The following is a 13,967-nucleotide window of genomic DNA, read 5'->3' on the forward strand; positions in this document are numbered from 1 at the left end:
CATACTAGAAGACAAACAGCAAAAGGTCAAAACCTCTCATTGTTTGTCTTCTGATTAAACTTTCCAATTTTAGACTAAAAAGGATTTTAAAGGAGATGAAACAAAGCTATTTTAATAGCGCTCAATTCCCTAAAAGCCAAGTATTTTGGATTGATGATCTTAGACGTGTTACAAACATCGCTTACATGTAGTTTTTTGTATCGCATCACTTCGCCCGCTGTACTTAATTTGGCCCAATGATATTGATTTTCTTATTAGCAACATATGATAACATTATCCCATACCTCATCAATGCAACAAACGCCTCCTTTTGCACTGCCCAGCCTTTGCTCTGTCATAAATTCTCGCCAAATATAATACGACCACTCGAATTGACTCATCAGTTAAAGATGACAAAAGCAAATCACAATAATTGCCAAATGTTTCTGTTTAAGGACTCCTACGATCACTTGTTATCCTTTCAGAGGAATATTGATCAGAGGTTTTAATGGAAACTTTGGTAAGCAATTTGTATTCTGGTGATAGAATTCACGTCCACTAGCCTATTCTTGGAAGTCTAATAACACGTTTTCTTAATCGGTCAAAAATAGAGGAGAAAGCAGTAACCTGGGTACAAGCTTTTACTCTACACACAGTTTACTTTTTCTGGTAAAAATTGTTCAAAAACAAAAAAAAGTACGCAAAGAGCAAAACGCGAAGAAAAGGAAAACCATGCACGTTTACATGGAGTTAGCCAGCTTAGTGGAACTCAAGGAGTGTCGGGGAAACATGTCTCAGTTTCGTTCTCCTGTATTTCTCCAAGACGTCGTTATAATGATGATAAGCTTTATTCACCCATCTTAAAATAAATATACAATGCATTTACATAAAAAATACAATTCAATCATAAACAAAGGAGCCTTGCGGCCCGCGCCATAAAAGAGTTTGCATGTCTTTGGATTTTAGACCTTGGTATTGCTATTGGGTCTGGTACCTTTCTAATTTTTGGTTCTATTGTCTTAATTAAGTTGTAGTAAATCTATAGTATATAGGTATACATTGTGATTGATTTCTCCTTGTATATAGTTCTTGTTCTTTGTTTATATCTTTCGTGTTTGTAAAATTTTAAATTCGTGTATAGTAGGTCCATATCAACCCTTCGGCTGCCAATCCCCTAAATAACCTAATTATATATTAAAGTTTACTTACTTTCCGATCTGAAATCATTAAGAGCGGATGCCTGTAAATATCAACCAGAGGTGTGCAATAGCGAAAAATTCAAAATTCTCAAAAAAATTCACAACATAGCCCACGGTAAACTATTGCAAGAAATACATGTTTTACTTCGATCCGATAATTATTTTTGATGTGAGGCTATGATCTTGAGTTCACCGCTCCTGAGCGGGGTTTTCGGTGTCTGACACCACATGTTGCGAAGACCTTGTTTTAAAAATCAAACCAGTTTTGTTCCAAACGAAAAACATCCAGTCTGATAAAGTACATAATTATGGACATCATGAATGGTATGTTACTCATTTGAAGTGAAAATTAAATATTTAGGAGATTTTTCAATATTTACAATTTCTCGTGATGCCAAATTGACAAATTTGCGAGGCTAAAATCATCAACTGGTACATGGCTTTGAGGATAAAGATTTACACCACGTGAAAGAGCATCATTTCTTCTTATAAAATCCGCTTTCAAAACTATGGGCAACACAGAAGGAAATTTTTGAGGCCGCGAATTACAAGTAGTACTTTAGTGAAATTTGAGCTTTTCTGTCACGGCATTCCGATGCTAAAACTCAGATAAACACAACATGAAAACGTTTCAAACAACAATTGTTTGTTGGTACTTGCTAGAGGTCTTGGCCCACGTTCATAATATTACTTTCCATGATTTTTAATCATTTCGGGCAGGCACAAAAGATTGTAGCAGTTTTATCAGACCCCGAGTTCAAAAGCGTATAAAGGTCAGAAAGGTCAGTTTACGTAGTCAACGTTTTGAATTCGGACCAGAATGTTTTGCATTGAATCTTACTTTAGAACAAATGAAACAATATGTACAAGTGCTACGTAATTCATACCTTTTTAGCGAGCTTTCTGTACATTGTAGAAATCATCACATCAATCAGGAACGATATATGCATTTTGCCGCGATTTAAAAATACGTTTAACGGCAGAGATTGCGTTACAGTTTGCGCAGACCACTTGCCCCCAGGGGGAGGGGGACTCCTATATCAAATTGACGAGTTGATCGTCATAAATTTTGAAAAGCACCACTAAAAGGTACCAGAATTTGTTTTGTAGCCGTGGTCTGAATAATTTTCCCACTTAGTGGTACCAATTCTAAAATGAATACGCTAAGTGACAGTTGACTGATATTTATAATAACTTTCTCTTATATGTTTTCGCTCAATACCCTGAAACGTGCTAAAAGGTACCGCCATACCTTTGACAAGTACCAAACCACGAATTTTAACCCCCGAAAGCTACAATCACCCCCGTCAATTTTTATAAAAAGGTTCACCCCCGGGTACCCTGCGAGCAGAGGCCCTTCGACTATTATCTAGGAAGATCAAAGGGCCTCTGCTCGAATGGTACCCCCTGGGCCCATGCCAAGGGTAATTTTTCACTGCCCCTTCGATACAAACTGTAACTGCGATTTACTTGTGAGCTGTATTTTCTGTCACTGAACTTTCTAAACGTGAAGTTAGCCCACGTTGGTATTCAGATAGCTTCAGTTTGTTTATTTTGCTCTGCAATCCAACTTTTAATTAAAATGCTCGATTCTGGTTTCACGGCGTTCAAACAAATTGAGCCGAAATGGTATCGTGTGAGTATGCTTCGATTGTTGAAGGACAATGTGGACAAAGTGTTGAAAATCCAGCGAATACCCAATGTATTCCAATCAGAGATTGTGGCACAGACATTCGAAACTATCTAAGGGCCACGGGGTTTGCTGACTGAACACTGAAAACTGAGGCGGAGCTTCTCGAAGGCAGAGCTGGTATCGAATTACTGTAACGCAAAACTCCTGACCTTAAATAAGAATTACCTTTAATAACCAGGCCCGTAGCAGGGGGAGGGGCAGGGGGGGGCTTGAGCCCCTCCAGAATTTTTGAATTTTTGAAAGTTACAAAACAGTTTGCCAAAAAAAAAATAATAATTAAACCAAATTAATGTGCAGCAATCAGTCTTAAACTCTGACGCTGCAAATGTCTTTTCACAGCCCTTTAAAAAATGTGTTTACTTCCTTTAAGTTTCCTCCGCTAACAGTTTGTTTTTATATACTACAACAACAACAACAACAACAACAAAGGTACTCCTACCTTGTGAATCGGAAATAAGAACCAAAATGGATCGAAATCAACCAATCTTAAGCCCTAAAAGCTGTTGAAATAAACTACTTGTTTTCTAAGGCATCCGCTCATTTATAGCAATGCACATGTCCTTAGAACTCCTTAGTGTATAACAATTTACTGTTCGCGCGTTGTCGAAAGACACACAAATATGTCCTCTCAAGAGCCAGAGAAAAAATTCTCCCACAGTCGGATTCTTATTGGCTGGTTAAAGCCAAATTTTAAAAGAGAAAGAAACATTTGTCGTCGTTTGTTTACGTCCTCGTTCAAACGTGAAATTAGGAAACTTCACATGGTAGTCCACGTAAAAGAAACGGCAAAAAAGATGTACCAAAAAGTGTGATGCAGGTGCAAAGTTATTGTTTAACTTAGTAAATCTACATTTTTTTTTTTGTTTTTTTTTATGTTCTCGTTGCATCTTAAACTCCCTAATCAGTCTGATTTTTGGGGGGTGACGGGGGGTAGTTTTGTTTAACCATTTTGCTGAGCCCCCTCAGTTGTTTTAGCCTTGCTACGGGCCTGATAACGCTTGCAATTTGATTCTGAATTACTGGTTATTACATCCACACACATTTATGATTTTTAGTGATTTTTTTAAAGTTATTTGGCCCTGTGCTTTGTCACTGTTACAGTTTCCCGACGTAAAGAATGGAGAGCTTAGTGGGGAGGCGGCAGGGTAAGAGCGAGGAGGGAAACGGGGTTGCGTCACCACTGTCGTCCCTATTTTCCCCAACTCCTGCAGTACGACTCACACCTGCTACAGTCGACCACAGTACATTATCAGCAGGAATAAGGGAGGGACGTAGGGGGAGCAATTTTTGTCAGAAAGAGGGCCAGGGTTTCACAGCCTGGACGGCACAGCTACGCTCCTTTGGCTGTAAAGCCAGTTCTACAAAGTGACATAACTAACTGACTAAACTTCAGGGCAAAATTTCCCTTGATATCTTCGAAATCGATGACAGCCATCTAATCAGGTTTATTTGCTCAAGACATCGAGATGCTTATGGCATCAGACGGCGCTGCCAAAACCGATTCTGCGCCGGTCCCACCAAGTTGGGCAGCTAATCATTTCAAGCAAACGAAGGGAGATCGAAGCATCACATTTGTGCAATCTAGACTTATCCACAAGATGACCTCGATATTAGTGCCTGTCGGCTTTCCCAAGTACTCTAAAAATTCAGACCATAGCACCATATATTCAAGCAACATGATCTTGTTGGATCGTGTTCTTACATTGACCCATTAAGGCCAAAGAAACCATACTTTGTCTGCTCAAATTCCATAACTGATGGATGAACTATCTTTTATCGTATGAAAACTATCTGATCATACAACAGACAATTTTTGTGAACAATAAATTGAAAATTGGGTCTTATCCAGATGAACTAGACAGTCACATTGCTTTTAACTCTCCTTGAGTAGCATTCATGGTAGCCCCGCGAAACGCCCCTCGGGGACGGGAGCGATGAGAGGCGGCTGTATTCGCAGGCTACGTTAGACTGAAATTTGAAAAACTTTCAAAAATCAAAACAACTGCGCGAGTGTAGACGCAACCAGATAAAATTGTTATAACCCAAAACCGTAATCTCAGTTTGAACTGATTATATAATTAATTGTCTATGGGGTCTAGCTGGACGAAACATCGCTTTCTATCCCGTGGACAAGGGCGTACGTAAGTGCAAGGTCAGCGGTCTACCGGTGAAATGTATGTAACACAATCTTTGTGACCAAATGTATAAAATGGCCTAAAGTGTTACGATGTTTCCTATAGATGTCCCATATTTCTTAAACATCCAGTGTGGCCGCTCAAAGGTATGAATTATATAGCACTCTTAGCTATTTGCTCCTTTTTTTTCAAAATAAGATTGAATGAAAGAAGTCCTGGTTTCATTTTATTCCATATTTACTAGTGTTGCGACCGGTTGACAACGTAAACTGACCCGTGTACGGCTTTTGAACTCCGCTAAAATCTTTTGACACTGCCCCTAAAAGATAGAAAACCAAGGAAAATAGTCTTAAAAGCATAGTTCATGCACAGACAGTGCCCTCTAGCAAGAATTGATAAACCATTGTTGTTTGAAACGTTTTTATGTTGTGTTTATCTGAGTTTCAGCAACGGAATGCCGTGACAGAAAAGCTCAAATTTCACCAAAGTACTACTTGTAATTCGCGGCCTCAAAAATTTCATTCTGTGTTGCCCATAGTTTTGAAAGCGGATTTTATAAGAAGAAATGATGCTCTTTCACGTGGTGTAAATCTTTATCCTCAACGCCATGTACCAGTTGATGATTTTAGCCTCGCAAATTTGTCAATTTGGCATCACGAGAAATCGCTTCAAAAATTGTAAATATTGAAAAATCTCCTAAATATTTAATTTTCACTTCAGATGAGTAACATGCCATTCATGATGTCCATAATTATGTACTTTATCAGACTGGATGTTTTTCGTTTGGAACAAAACTGGTTTGATTTTTAAAACAAGGTCTTCGCAACAGGTGGTGTCAGACACCGAAAACCCCGCTCAGGAGCGGTGAATTCAAGATCATAACCTCACATCAAAAATAATTATCGGATCGAAGTAAAACATGTATTTCTTGCAATAGTTTACCGTGGGCTATGTTGTGAATTTTTTTGAGAATTTTGAATTTTTCGCTATTGCACACCTCTGGTTGAAATTTACAGACATCCGCTCTTAATAGACTTTGTTAATCTCTTTGTTTTGTGCCAAGGGTGAATGAGGTGGAACGAAAATAACGTACTGGTCATTATTCTTTCCAGCTTTTTTGCAATCTTAACATACACAAAAATATTTCTTAAATAGAAGTTGTTGTTGACTTGGCTTTTATCTAATAATTAAATAAATAATAAAAAATATATATGACTTTATTTAAGTGTCGAAGTATTTAGCGTTGTATGGACACCATTGCCTGATTTCATACCGTGGGGGTCTGGGTACGAGTCTGTGTATTATGGGTTATGGGACTCAACATCCACATAGCCGGAAAGAGCACACCGCACTTTACAATATTTCCAAGTTTGGTGTCAATCAAGCTAATATTAGGAAAGATACAGCCATTCAAAAACTCCAAATTTTACTAATTTCTTAGTAAATACATTTCTTAGTAAATTTTTAAGTTTTTGAATGGCTGTATCTCGCCTAATATTAGCTTGATTGACACCAAACTTGAGGATGTTGTAAAGTTCGATGTGCTCTTTCCGGCTATGTGGGTGTTGAGTCCCATAACCCATAATACACAGACTCGTACCCAGACCCCCACGGTATGAAATCAGGCAATAAACCAGTGAAATAAATATGAAAACACTGAAAATTACATTTGTTAAAACCCCAACTGGTGGAAGGCAAATCAGTTGGCTATTTACAAAGCATGGCCATGGAGCAGGACTTGAACCTGGGGTCTCCAGATTACACGTCTGGCGCCCCTAACCACTAGGCAACGCCTCCTCTCTTTATCATTTACTGTTATAATTTGTAATTAACACAGGTATTACGCGTTAGGGTTTCAAAGGATTAACGGCAGCTAATGAATAAAATCAGGGATTATGCTCCTGATAAAATTAATATAAAAATTGTTTGATTCATAGGGTTTTTAGCCCGAACTCTCAGCATTCATGGCACAGAGTCAAGTGAAAGCTGCAAGTGAAAATGACCTCACACCAGCTGGCGAGGAGACATTGGATTTTGATGACAGCACTTTAAGAGGTGAGAAGTAAAGTTTGATTCTTTTTACCAGAATATTTCAATATATAAAACCAACAAAATTTGAATACCCTTTCCTACCCTAACTAAGGTTGGAGCTACTCATCCCAGTTCACTACGTTTTGAAAGTACATGCAAGAATTTATCCAAGGGTCAATTTAATAAAACTTTTACAATTGTACTAAGCTAAGCCCTTCGTTTCTTACACAGGTGCACTAAAAGAAACTCAAACGGAAAAATATCGTTCACCATGAAACGCCATTGCGCTGCGGGCAATCTAGTAATACTTTATTTTTTTAATTGCTTCATTTTAGCAATAGCAGAGGTTTACAAAAATGAGGGTAATAACAGTTACAGACAGAATGATTTCAACAACGCCATCTACTTCTACACGGAAGGAATTAAAGTAAACTGTAATGATGAGGAACTGAAAGCCCAACTTTACAGCAACAGGGCAAAAGCTTATTTCTGTTTAGGTGAGAAGTTTTTGTAAACTTAGATTGAGTTATTAAACATTAAAGGGTTCTTCAATCGAACCCGCATCAATATGCTAGCTTTTTCCTCATAGTTTGTGCTTTCACAGGAAACTATACTAATTCCTTGACTGATGCGAAAGTTGCCTGTTCCTTACACCCATCTTATTTGAAAGCGATCTTCACAGGTATGAGTTACTTATAATAAATACAAAATAAATTATGTAACATTTAAAATATCTTCAGTAAAATAATGAATTCACAAACGATAAGAATACAAAGACGGTCAATATCACTAGTTTTATTGTGACGGGGATAACTTTACGGTGACATATTTCAAATTCGCTACACCGCTAAAATGTTAGATCCGTTTTAAAAAATACATTTCGTAGTTTCCAATGTAGATTAGGGAAAGGTCCATCCCATTTAAAAGGCGCCATTTTAAAACCGATACTGTATACATGAATGCTGCACACAAATAATTTAGTGTTTTTACCTCAACTTCCACACTTTCCAATAAAATAATAATAATAATAATGATGATGATGATGATGATGATGATGATAATAATAACTAGAAGTATTGTAGCATCAAATGAGGAGATTAAAAGGTTTCTGAACATAGCAACTATTTTGATGAGCATGGTCTTTTCGTAGTTCCATAGGCTAGTTTGCGGTTGAAATCTATTTTTGTCAAGACGAAATGTACAACTGGCGTGCAGCGCTGTCGTGTTCGATGAATTTATTATCCACGGAAAATTATAATACCTCGGCCCCAAGACGCGTAATAAAATTTCTTCAATGCGATCTTTCACAAAAAAATTTCCTGGAACAAAGGGAAAAGATTCTGCAGAGATATTTCCATCCAGTGAATATTGATGAACGACGTAACACTTTCTCAATGTATGCAAATTTTCCCATTGTCTGACGTCATTCATACTTTGTTTTTCATGCCAGCCTGAGCCAGCCTGTGTTCCAATCTGTTGCTGCCTAGCAACGTTTCCTTTGTCTGACGTCATTCATACTTTGTTTGCACACTGTCATGTTACTTTTCCTTTTGACATTTTACTTATTTATTTACTTTTTTCCTTGTTTTTTTTTTCTTTTGCATTTCTCTCTTGATTTTAAGGCAATAAGTAGAAAGGATACAAGAGGAGACATTAACACAATGAAAATAGTTTTCTCTCACCCCCCCCCCCCCCTCCCCCTCCTTCCCTGCCTGTTTTGCTAACCTAGCCCCGCTCTCTCTCTCCCATACGTCTTTTAACCATCAGTTCTCTTTTGGGCTAAACGGGTAATTTTTAGTTACTCGGGCAGAGGCTAAGGGTTGCATATTGTGTGCTTTGCTTGAGGAGGTGACAGTCTTTGGCCGTAGAAAGTTGGTCTAAGGGATGATTTATATTCGGGCAAGGTGAAATTTTCGTGAATTTTTAACCCGGCAGTAAACACTGCTCATCGCTAAGTAACAGGGAACGATTGTTTGGGAACGTGACATTAAACAAAGGTTCTCACTCATGTAATTCTTTAATGAGCTCTTAGCCATCTTAAATTAGCCAAGAATTATGCTAAACTTAAATTTTTCTTTTTATTAGGAGCAAGTGCACGTGCTCAGCTGAATCAGTTTGAGGAAGCCATCACGTGGTGTGAAAAGGGATTAGCAGTATCCTTCACTACAGATGCCTAACGGAAAAGATTTTTCATGTTCACACTTTACGATAGTCTTTCGTTCTTGCTTTTGTGTGCGTACCTTCTTGCTCAAGTGTCATTACAAAAAATAAATTATTTAGTCCTCGTGATAATTTAGTCCAATTTCGTTGTTGACTTTAAATTCCCCATGAATAGAATAAAGATACAAAGTAAAAGAATCAAAAAGAAAAACAGGTAAAAAAAGTTTGAAGAATTTGAAAGTTTTTTGTTACTTTTCTAACATGCGTGTTGTAAATCTTGACTAATGTAAGATTGACAAGAATAACAAGAAATTGGTGGAACTAAGGAGGAAGTCAGTCAATGAATACAACAAGCTGCGAGATACAAACGGAGGGGAAGATGCAGGTGAATATAATGTCCTTTAAGCTATTATGGAAACACGGGGCATTGATGGAGACACATTAGGATGTCAGGTAGTTTGTGATTTTTTCTAAAGATGCGCTTATCAAACTAGAAAGAGTTCCATGTGCTAAAATATCTCTGTTGGTAACTTTGAATTTCATAAAATGATGTTCAATGGCTTCACTTTGCATCTATTTATTAGAATATAAAAGCAAACCTCTGTGTAAATCTGAATTGGTTGAGTGCAATCGAATTTATGGCCGATTTGACTTTGATGGATTGAAATGACTATCACGCGACCAAAGAATGAATACTAGGAGGCATGAAATGGGAACAGTACGATTCTCAAAAAGTTTTTTTAGGTCGATTTAGAACGATTCTTAAAGATTTTTTTAGGTCAACCTACAAATTAAACAAATAGTCCTCTACCCTTTTTAGACCGCTGACTGCTTGCTGGAGTTGTTTCTCAGTAGCCCTGAGTTAAACTCCTCGACCGCACTTGTAAATAGCCAGCTGGTCTGCCACCTGCCAGTTGGGATTTTTAACCATATTATTTTCAATTTAAACTAGTAATACCTGCCGGTAGAGTGACAACGAGTAAAAAGTGTCACAGTTGCGTGCTGCATGAAAATTAAGAAGTAACCAGACTACAAAACATTTTTTTTAAAAACCGAATCATTGCTTAAAAAAGCATTGCAAAACTGTCATACTATTCTTTGTTGTTTAGAATGTCTATAAGAACTAAACTTGTGATGTACATGTACATGTAGATTAGAGGTGAAACATCTGCGACCCTTGCATTGCCTGTTTGAATTTATACAAAAACCGAAATAAACAACTTTAATGTGTACAAGAATAGCTATCAACCGGGGAATAAGAGAATTTTACAATAAAAATGAGCTTTTCAATCGAATTTATTGAATTAATGAGCCACGAGTACGGTATCTAAAAGAAAATAGAAGAATAGCACAAAGCTAAGTTGCAATTGACTTGAAACATTCCTCCTGTATTCAAACATCTCCAATGTGCATCTCCCTCAAACATCAATCAAAAAAAAAAAATACTCAATTTGATTAGAAAACGATGAAATCTAAAATATTTTGTAAAATCCCAATAATTAAGGATTCGTTTTGGTCAGCAGTGTACCAGTTAGGAATGATATCTTTATTGTGCATATTATGTTACCGACCACATGAATTCACATAACGACACTGGCCTACTATTGTCCGCATTAACTTGCAATTTGAATATTATTAAAGGTTACTTTAAGAAAATTGCTCCCTCCTCAAAAAACAAAACACACTACAAACAGTTAAGATTTGAATTCTCTTACCTCCTCGATTGACAGAGCCGTCGGAACTTTCGCCATCCATCAACAGAGCAACAAAACTGCTATTAGAGCGGAACATTTCCACACAGTCGCGTAGAAGATCGAAAAATAAGATGGGGCGTAGGAAAAATTTGGTTGCTCCTAAACGTGAAAACTTCTGCAAAGTTTCCCAGCGCTTAAAAAGATCTTTGGTATTTTTATACACCATCCTGATACAGTAAGACGTATAAACACTGCTATTCTTATCTAAATCTCATGAACAGAGCGAAGACAACTAAAGTCCATATTGTTTATAAAATTTAAGTTGGAGCGTGTGTAAGAAGAATCTGAGGCCCGTTTCTCGAAAGTCCCGGTAACTTATCGGGCCCGATAAGTATATTTTTAACCTTTGTTTTTCGCCGATTACACAGTGATTAGAGACATGATACTTGGCCAATGTTTTCATAGAATTATAAGGTTTTAAAATTTTGTATTGAAAGCTAAGAAAAATTGACTTCTGTTAAGAAACATTATCACCAAAGACAGTTATCGGGCCCGGTAAGTTACCGGGACGTTCGAGAAACGGGCCCCTGGGCACTAGCGCTCACCGATCGTGATACTCCTGATGTGATTGGTCTAGATAAAAAAAATACCCAATGCCATTGGCTAGCTCGAAAACAATCACCGATGATGTCATTCTTACATTACCTTGTGCTTACATTTTCATTCGAGATTTTTTCTGCCTATACCAAAACTAACTCGCGCATTGGCTTTATAATGCTGCCGCCTCGTCACCCTCGCGAGGGTGACTCGTTGGCAATTATTTCGGCCGCAATAGCACTTGTGATATAAACACTGCTGAGGGTACATAAAGGTTATTTACTTATCTGAATAACCAAGGTCACTACGAAAGGAACTGATGAATGTTTTCCGTCCATTTAGGTCGATATTTGGAGGCCCTTGCGCATTCAATCGCAGACTCATAACACAGACAACAGAACTATAAGTATTGTAAACCCAAAAGCGTCGGGTACAATTTTTTTCGAAAACTAACAAGTGAGTGCCAATTCTATAATAAGGAACAAGAACAACTCAAACTTTGTCAAAGGTTTCTTATTCGTTAGATTTTGGCTAAATGTTTCTAGTTCTGCAGGAACCCGAAAAGGTACGCTGTTGTTCGCGTATCATTTGGTTTTCATAAACAAAAACGCTATCCTCCAAACTATTTTTTGATCCTAGGAATAGCACAAATAAGCAATCGACAGAGGCTAAGTTTAACGCAGGTTATGAAATACTCAAACAAGAAATGTTGTCACTGAACAAGTTCTCGTGATCAGAGTCGAGTTTTCGATTCCGATGATGGTCTTGGTATTCGGTTATTTGAGGGGGAAGCAAGGACAGCCACTGCTGACAGCCAAGGCAAGCCACCTGGGACAACGCCGGGATAGCTCGGTTGGTAGAGCACTGCACCGGCATGGCAGAGATGATGGGTTCGAATCCCGTTCAAGCCTGCATTTTTTTCAGGCTTTCTCTTCGTAACTGTTTAAGTTGCGTACTAACTACGAGGATCTTTTTTCTATTTGATCTTTCATCTGCAGTTCAAATATATATGTTTCATATATTTGCATTAATTTATCCTCTTGTGTTAAGAGTGATGGAATTGAATGTTGTGTGTTGTTAGATTCTGTTTCATCTAGTTGTTATACTTCTGTCAAGATGTTGGGGATGTCAGGAAAATGACCTATGGATATTAAGGCCAGACGAGTTGATATATTTAAAGCAAGGAGAACTCCTTAACCTGGAAAACTCCCACTACGAAATGTGACGAAAACCTACTCTCATTTGAAGAGCACTGAATCCAATCACAAGGGCAGTGAGTTAATTATGGCTTCAATGTTATTCTGGTGGCTGGGCTGTCCTTTCGGTTAAATCTGACACTAGACTACTAATTGGAAACCAATGAGAAGCTGTAGCAGCGTAACCACTCTCCACTCCCTTCTGATGAGCAAGGAGATCTCTGTAGACTGAAAAATCTGACGAAGAAGACGGAAAGGACATGAGTGGATCAGGCCTACTGTGAAATCTTCCAAGGGCAAAAATCGGAAGGTGTTGAGAACGCAGCTGATCACCCAGGACAGGGAGTTTATTCCTAGGGCCTTCGTTGCACAAATTTTTGTGGAGCCTGCATTTTTAAAAGATCCGTAACATCCCGTAGCAGTTGTGGAAGATCTCGTTTTGGTTTTTAAACGAACAATAAAGACTTATTTATTTAGGAAGGATTTTGCCTGTTATAGTTAGATTGACTACTTTTTAGATTATAAATTTTAGGTATTCTTAAGTATATTTTATTGTAATTATTATTGGTAGTTATAGTTGTACGGCGCATTTGATAATATTTAGCCTGTTAATTTGCGCCTAATAAGTAATAAGTCTCTGACAAACGCGTGATGCCCTACGGCTTAATTAGATGTCAGGAGAACATTTGGAGATGAAGACATTGCGATTTAAAAGAGCCTCGTTTGACTTTGCACCATCTCCCTTTCGTCTGGGTGGTGTTCACAATTACCCCTTGTACATGTCAAGAAGAACGCAGACCTCATCAAGTAGCTGAACTATGTAAAGCCGCTACGTGGATGACCGGATAAGACGTGGGGTTCCGATGAAGAAGATAAGAGACCTGAAACCACAAGCTGTCGAGATTTTTAAAGGCGCAACCTTCGCACTAGAGGTGGCAGTCATATGTGCCTGTGCTTGAAAGCATCCCTCTACTACCAGTGGATATGGAGAGTGCTTATACAAAAGCAGCTAAGGGCAAACCACATACTTAACTTAAGTATCCTTGTACTGGGAGTGAGCAAGGACCTTTGTGAGATTATTATCTCCTTTTCCGAGAGAGGCGCAGGCCAACTGAGAGGGCTGTGTCCTTCACAAGGTTGTAGGTATCTTTGTAAACCTGATAGGAAAGTGTGTGTAACGTACTTTGTTCTTCTGGGAAGCACAGCTGTCAGGCGCCATGAAACACGAGAGGCAAAAATGGGGTCTGAATTGCTGTTACAAGAAGCCTGGCTGATCGCATAGG

The 13,967-nt window shown here is 38.2% G+C and overlaps 1 protein-coding gene across 5 annotated transcripts in view; it reads left to right on the forward strand.

Moving 5' to 3' along the window:
- Nucleotides 1-13,967, forward strand: part of LOC146454226 (uncharacterized) — a 28,789-nt gene that overhangs the window by 4,046 nt on the left and 10,776 nt on the right. For 2 of the 5 annotated variants that reach the window (XM_085095678.1, XM_085095681.1), the window contains exons 2-6: nucleotides 6,944-7,061; nucleotides 7,373-7,534; nucleotides 7,642-7,719; nucleotides 9,123-9,190; nucleotides 9,489-9,582. In XM_085095678.1, the coding sequence (XP_084951804.1) occupies nucleotides 6,971-7,061; nucleotides 7,373-7,534; nucleotides 7,642-7,719; nucleotides 9,123-9,190; nucleotides 9,489-9,582 (493 nt within the window). In that variant the 5' untranslated portion in view covers nucleotides 6,944-6,970. Of the gene's footprint in view, nucleotides 1-434; nucleotides 500-6,943; nucleotides 7,062-7,372; nucleotides 7,535-7,641; nucleotides 7,720-9,122; nucleotides 9,191-9,488; nucleotides 9,583-13,967 lie in introns of all 5 variants that reach the window. The other 3 variants (XM_085095679.1, XM_085095680.1, XM_085095682.1) reach the window with 3 other exon arrangements.

Source organism: Pavona decussata, unplaced genomic scaffold (assembly GCF_977016875.1).
Source record: "Pavona decussata unplaced genomic scaffold, jaPavDecu1.1 SCAFFOLD_307, whole genome shotgun sequence".
NCBI lineage: Eukaryota > Metazoa > Cnidaria > Anthozoa > Scleractinia > Agariciidae > Pavona > Pavona decussata.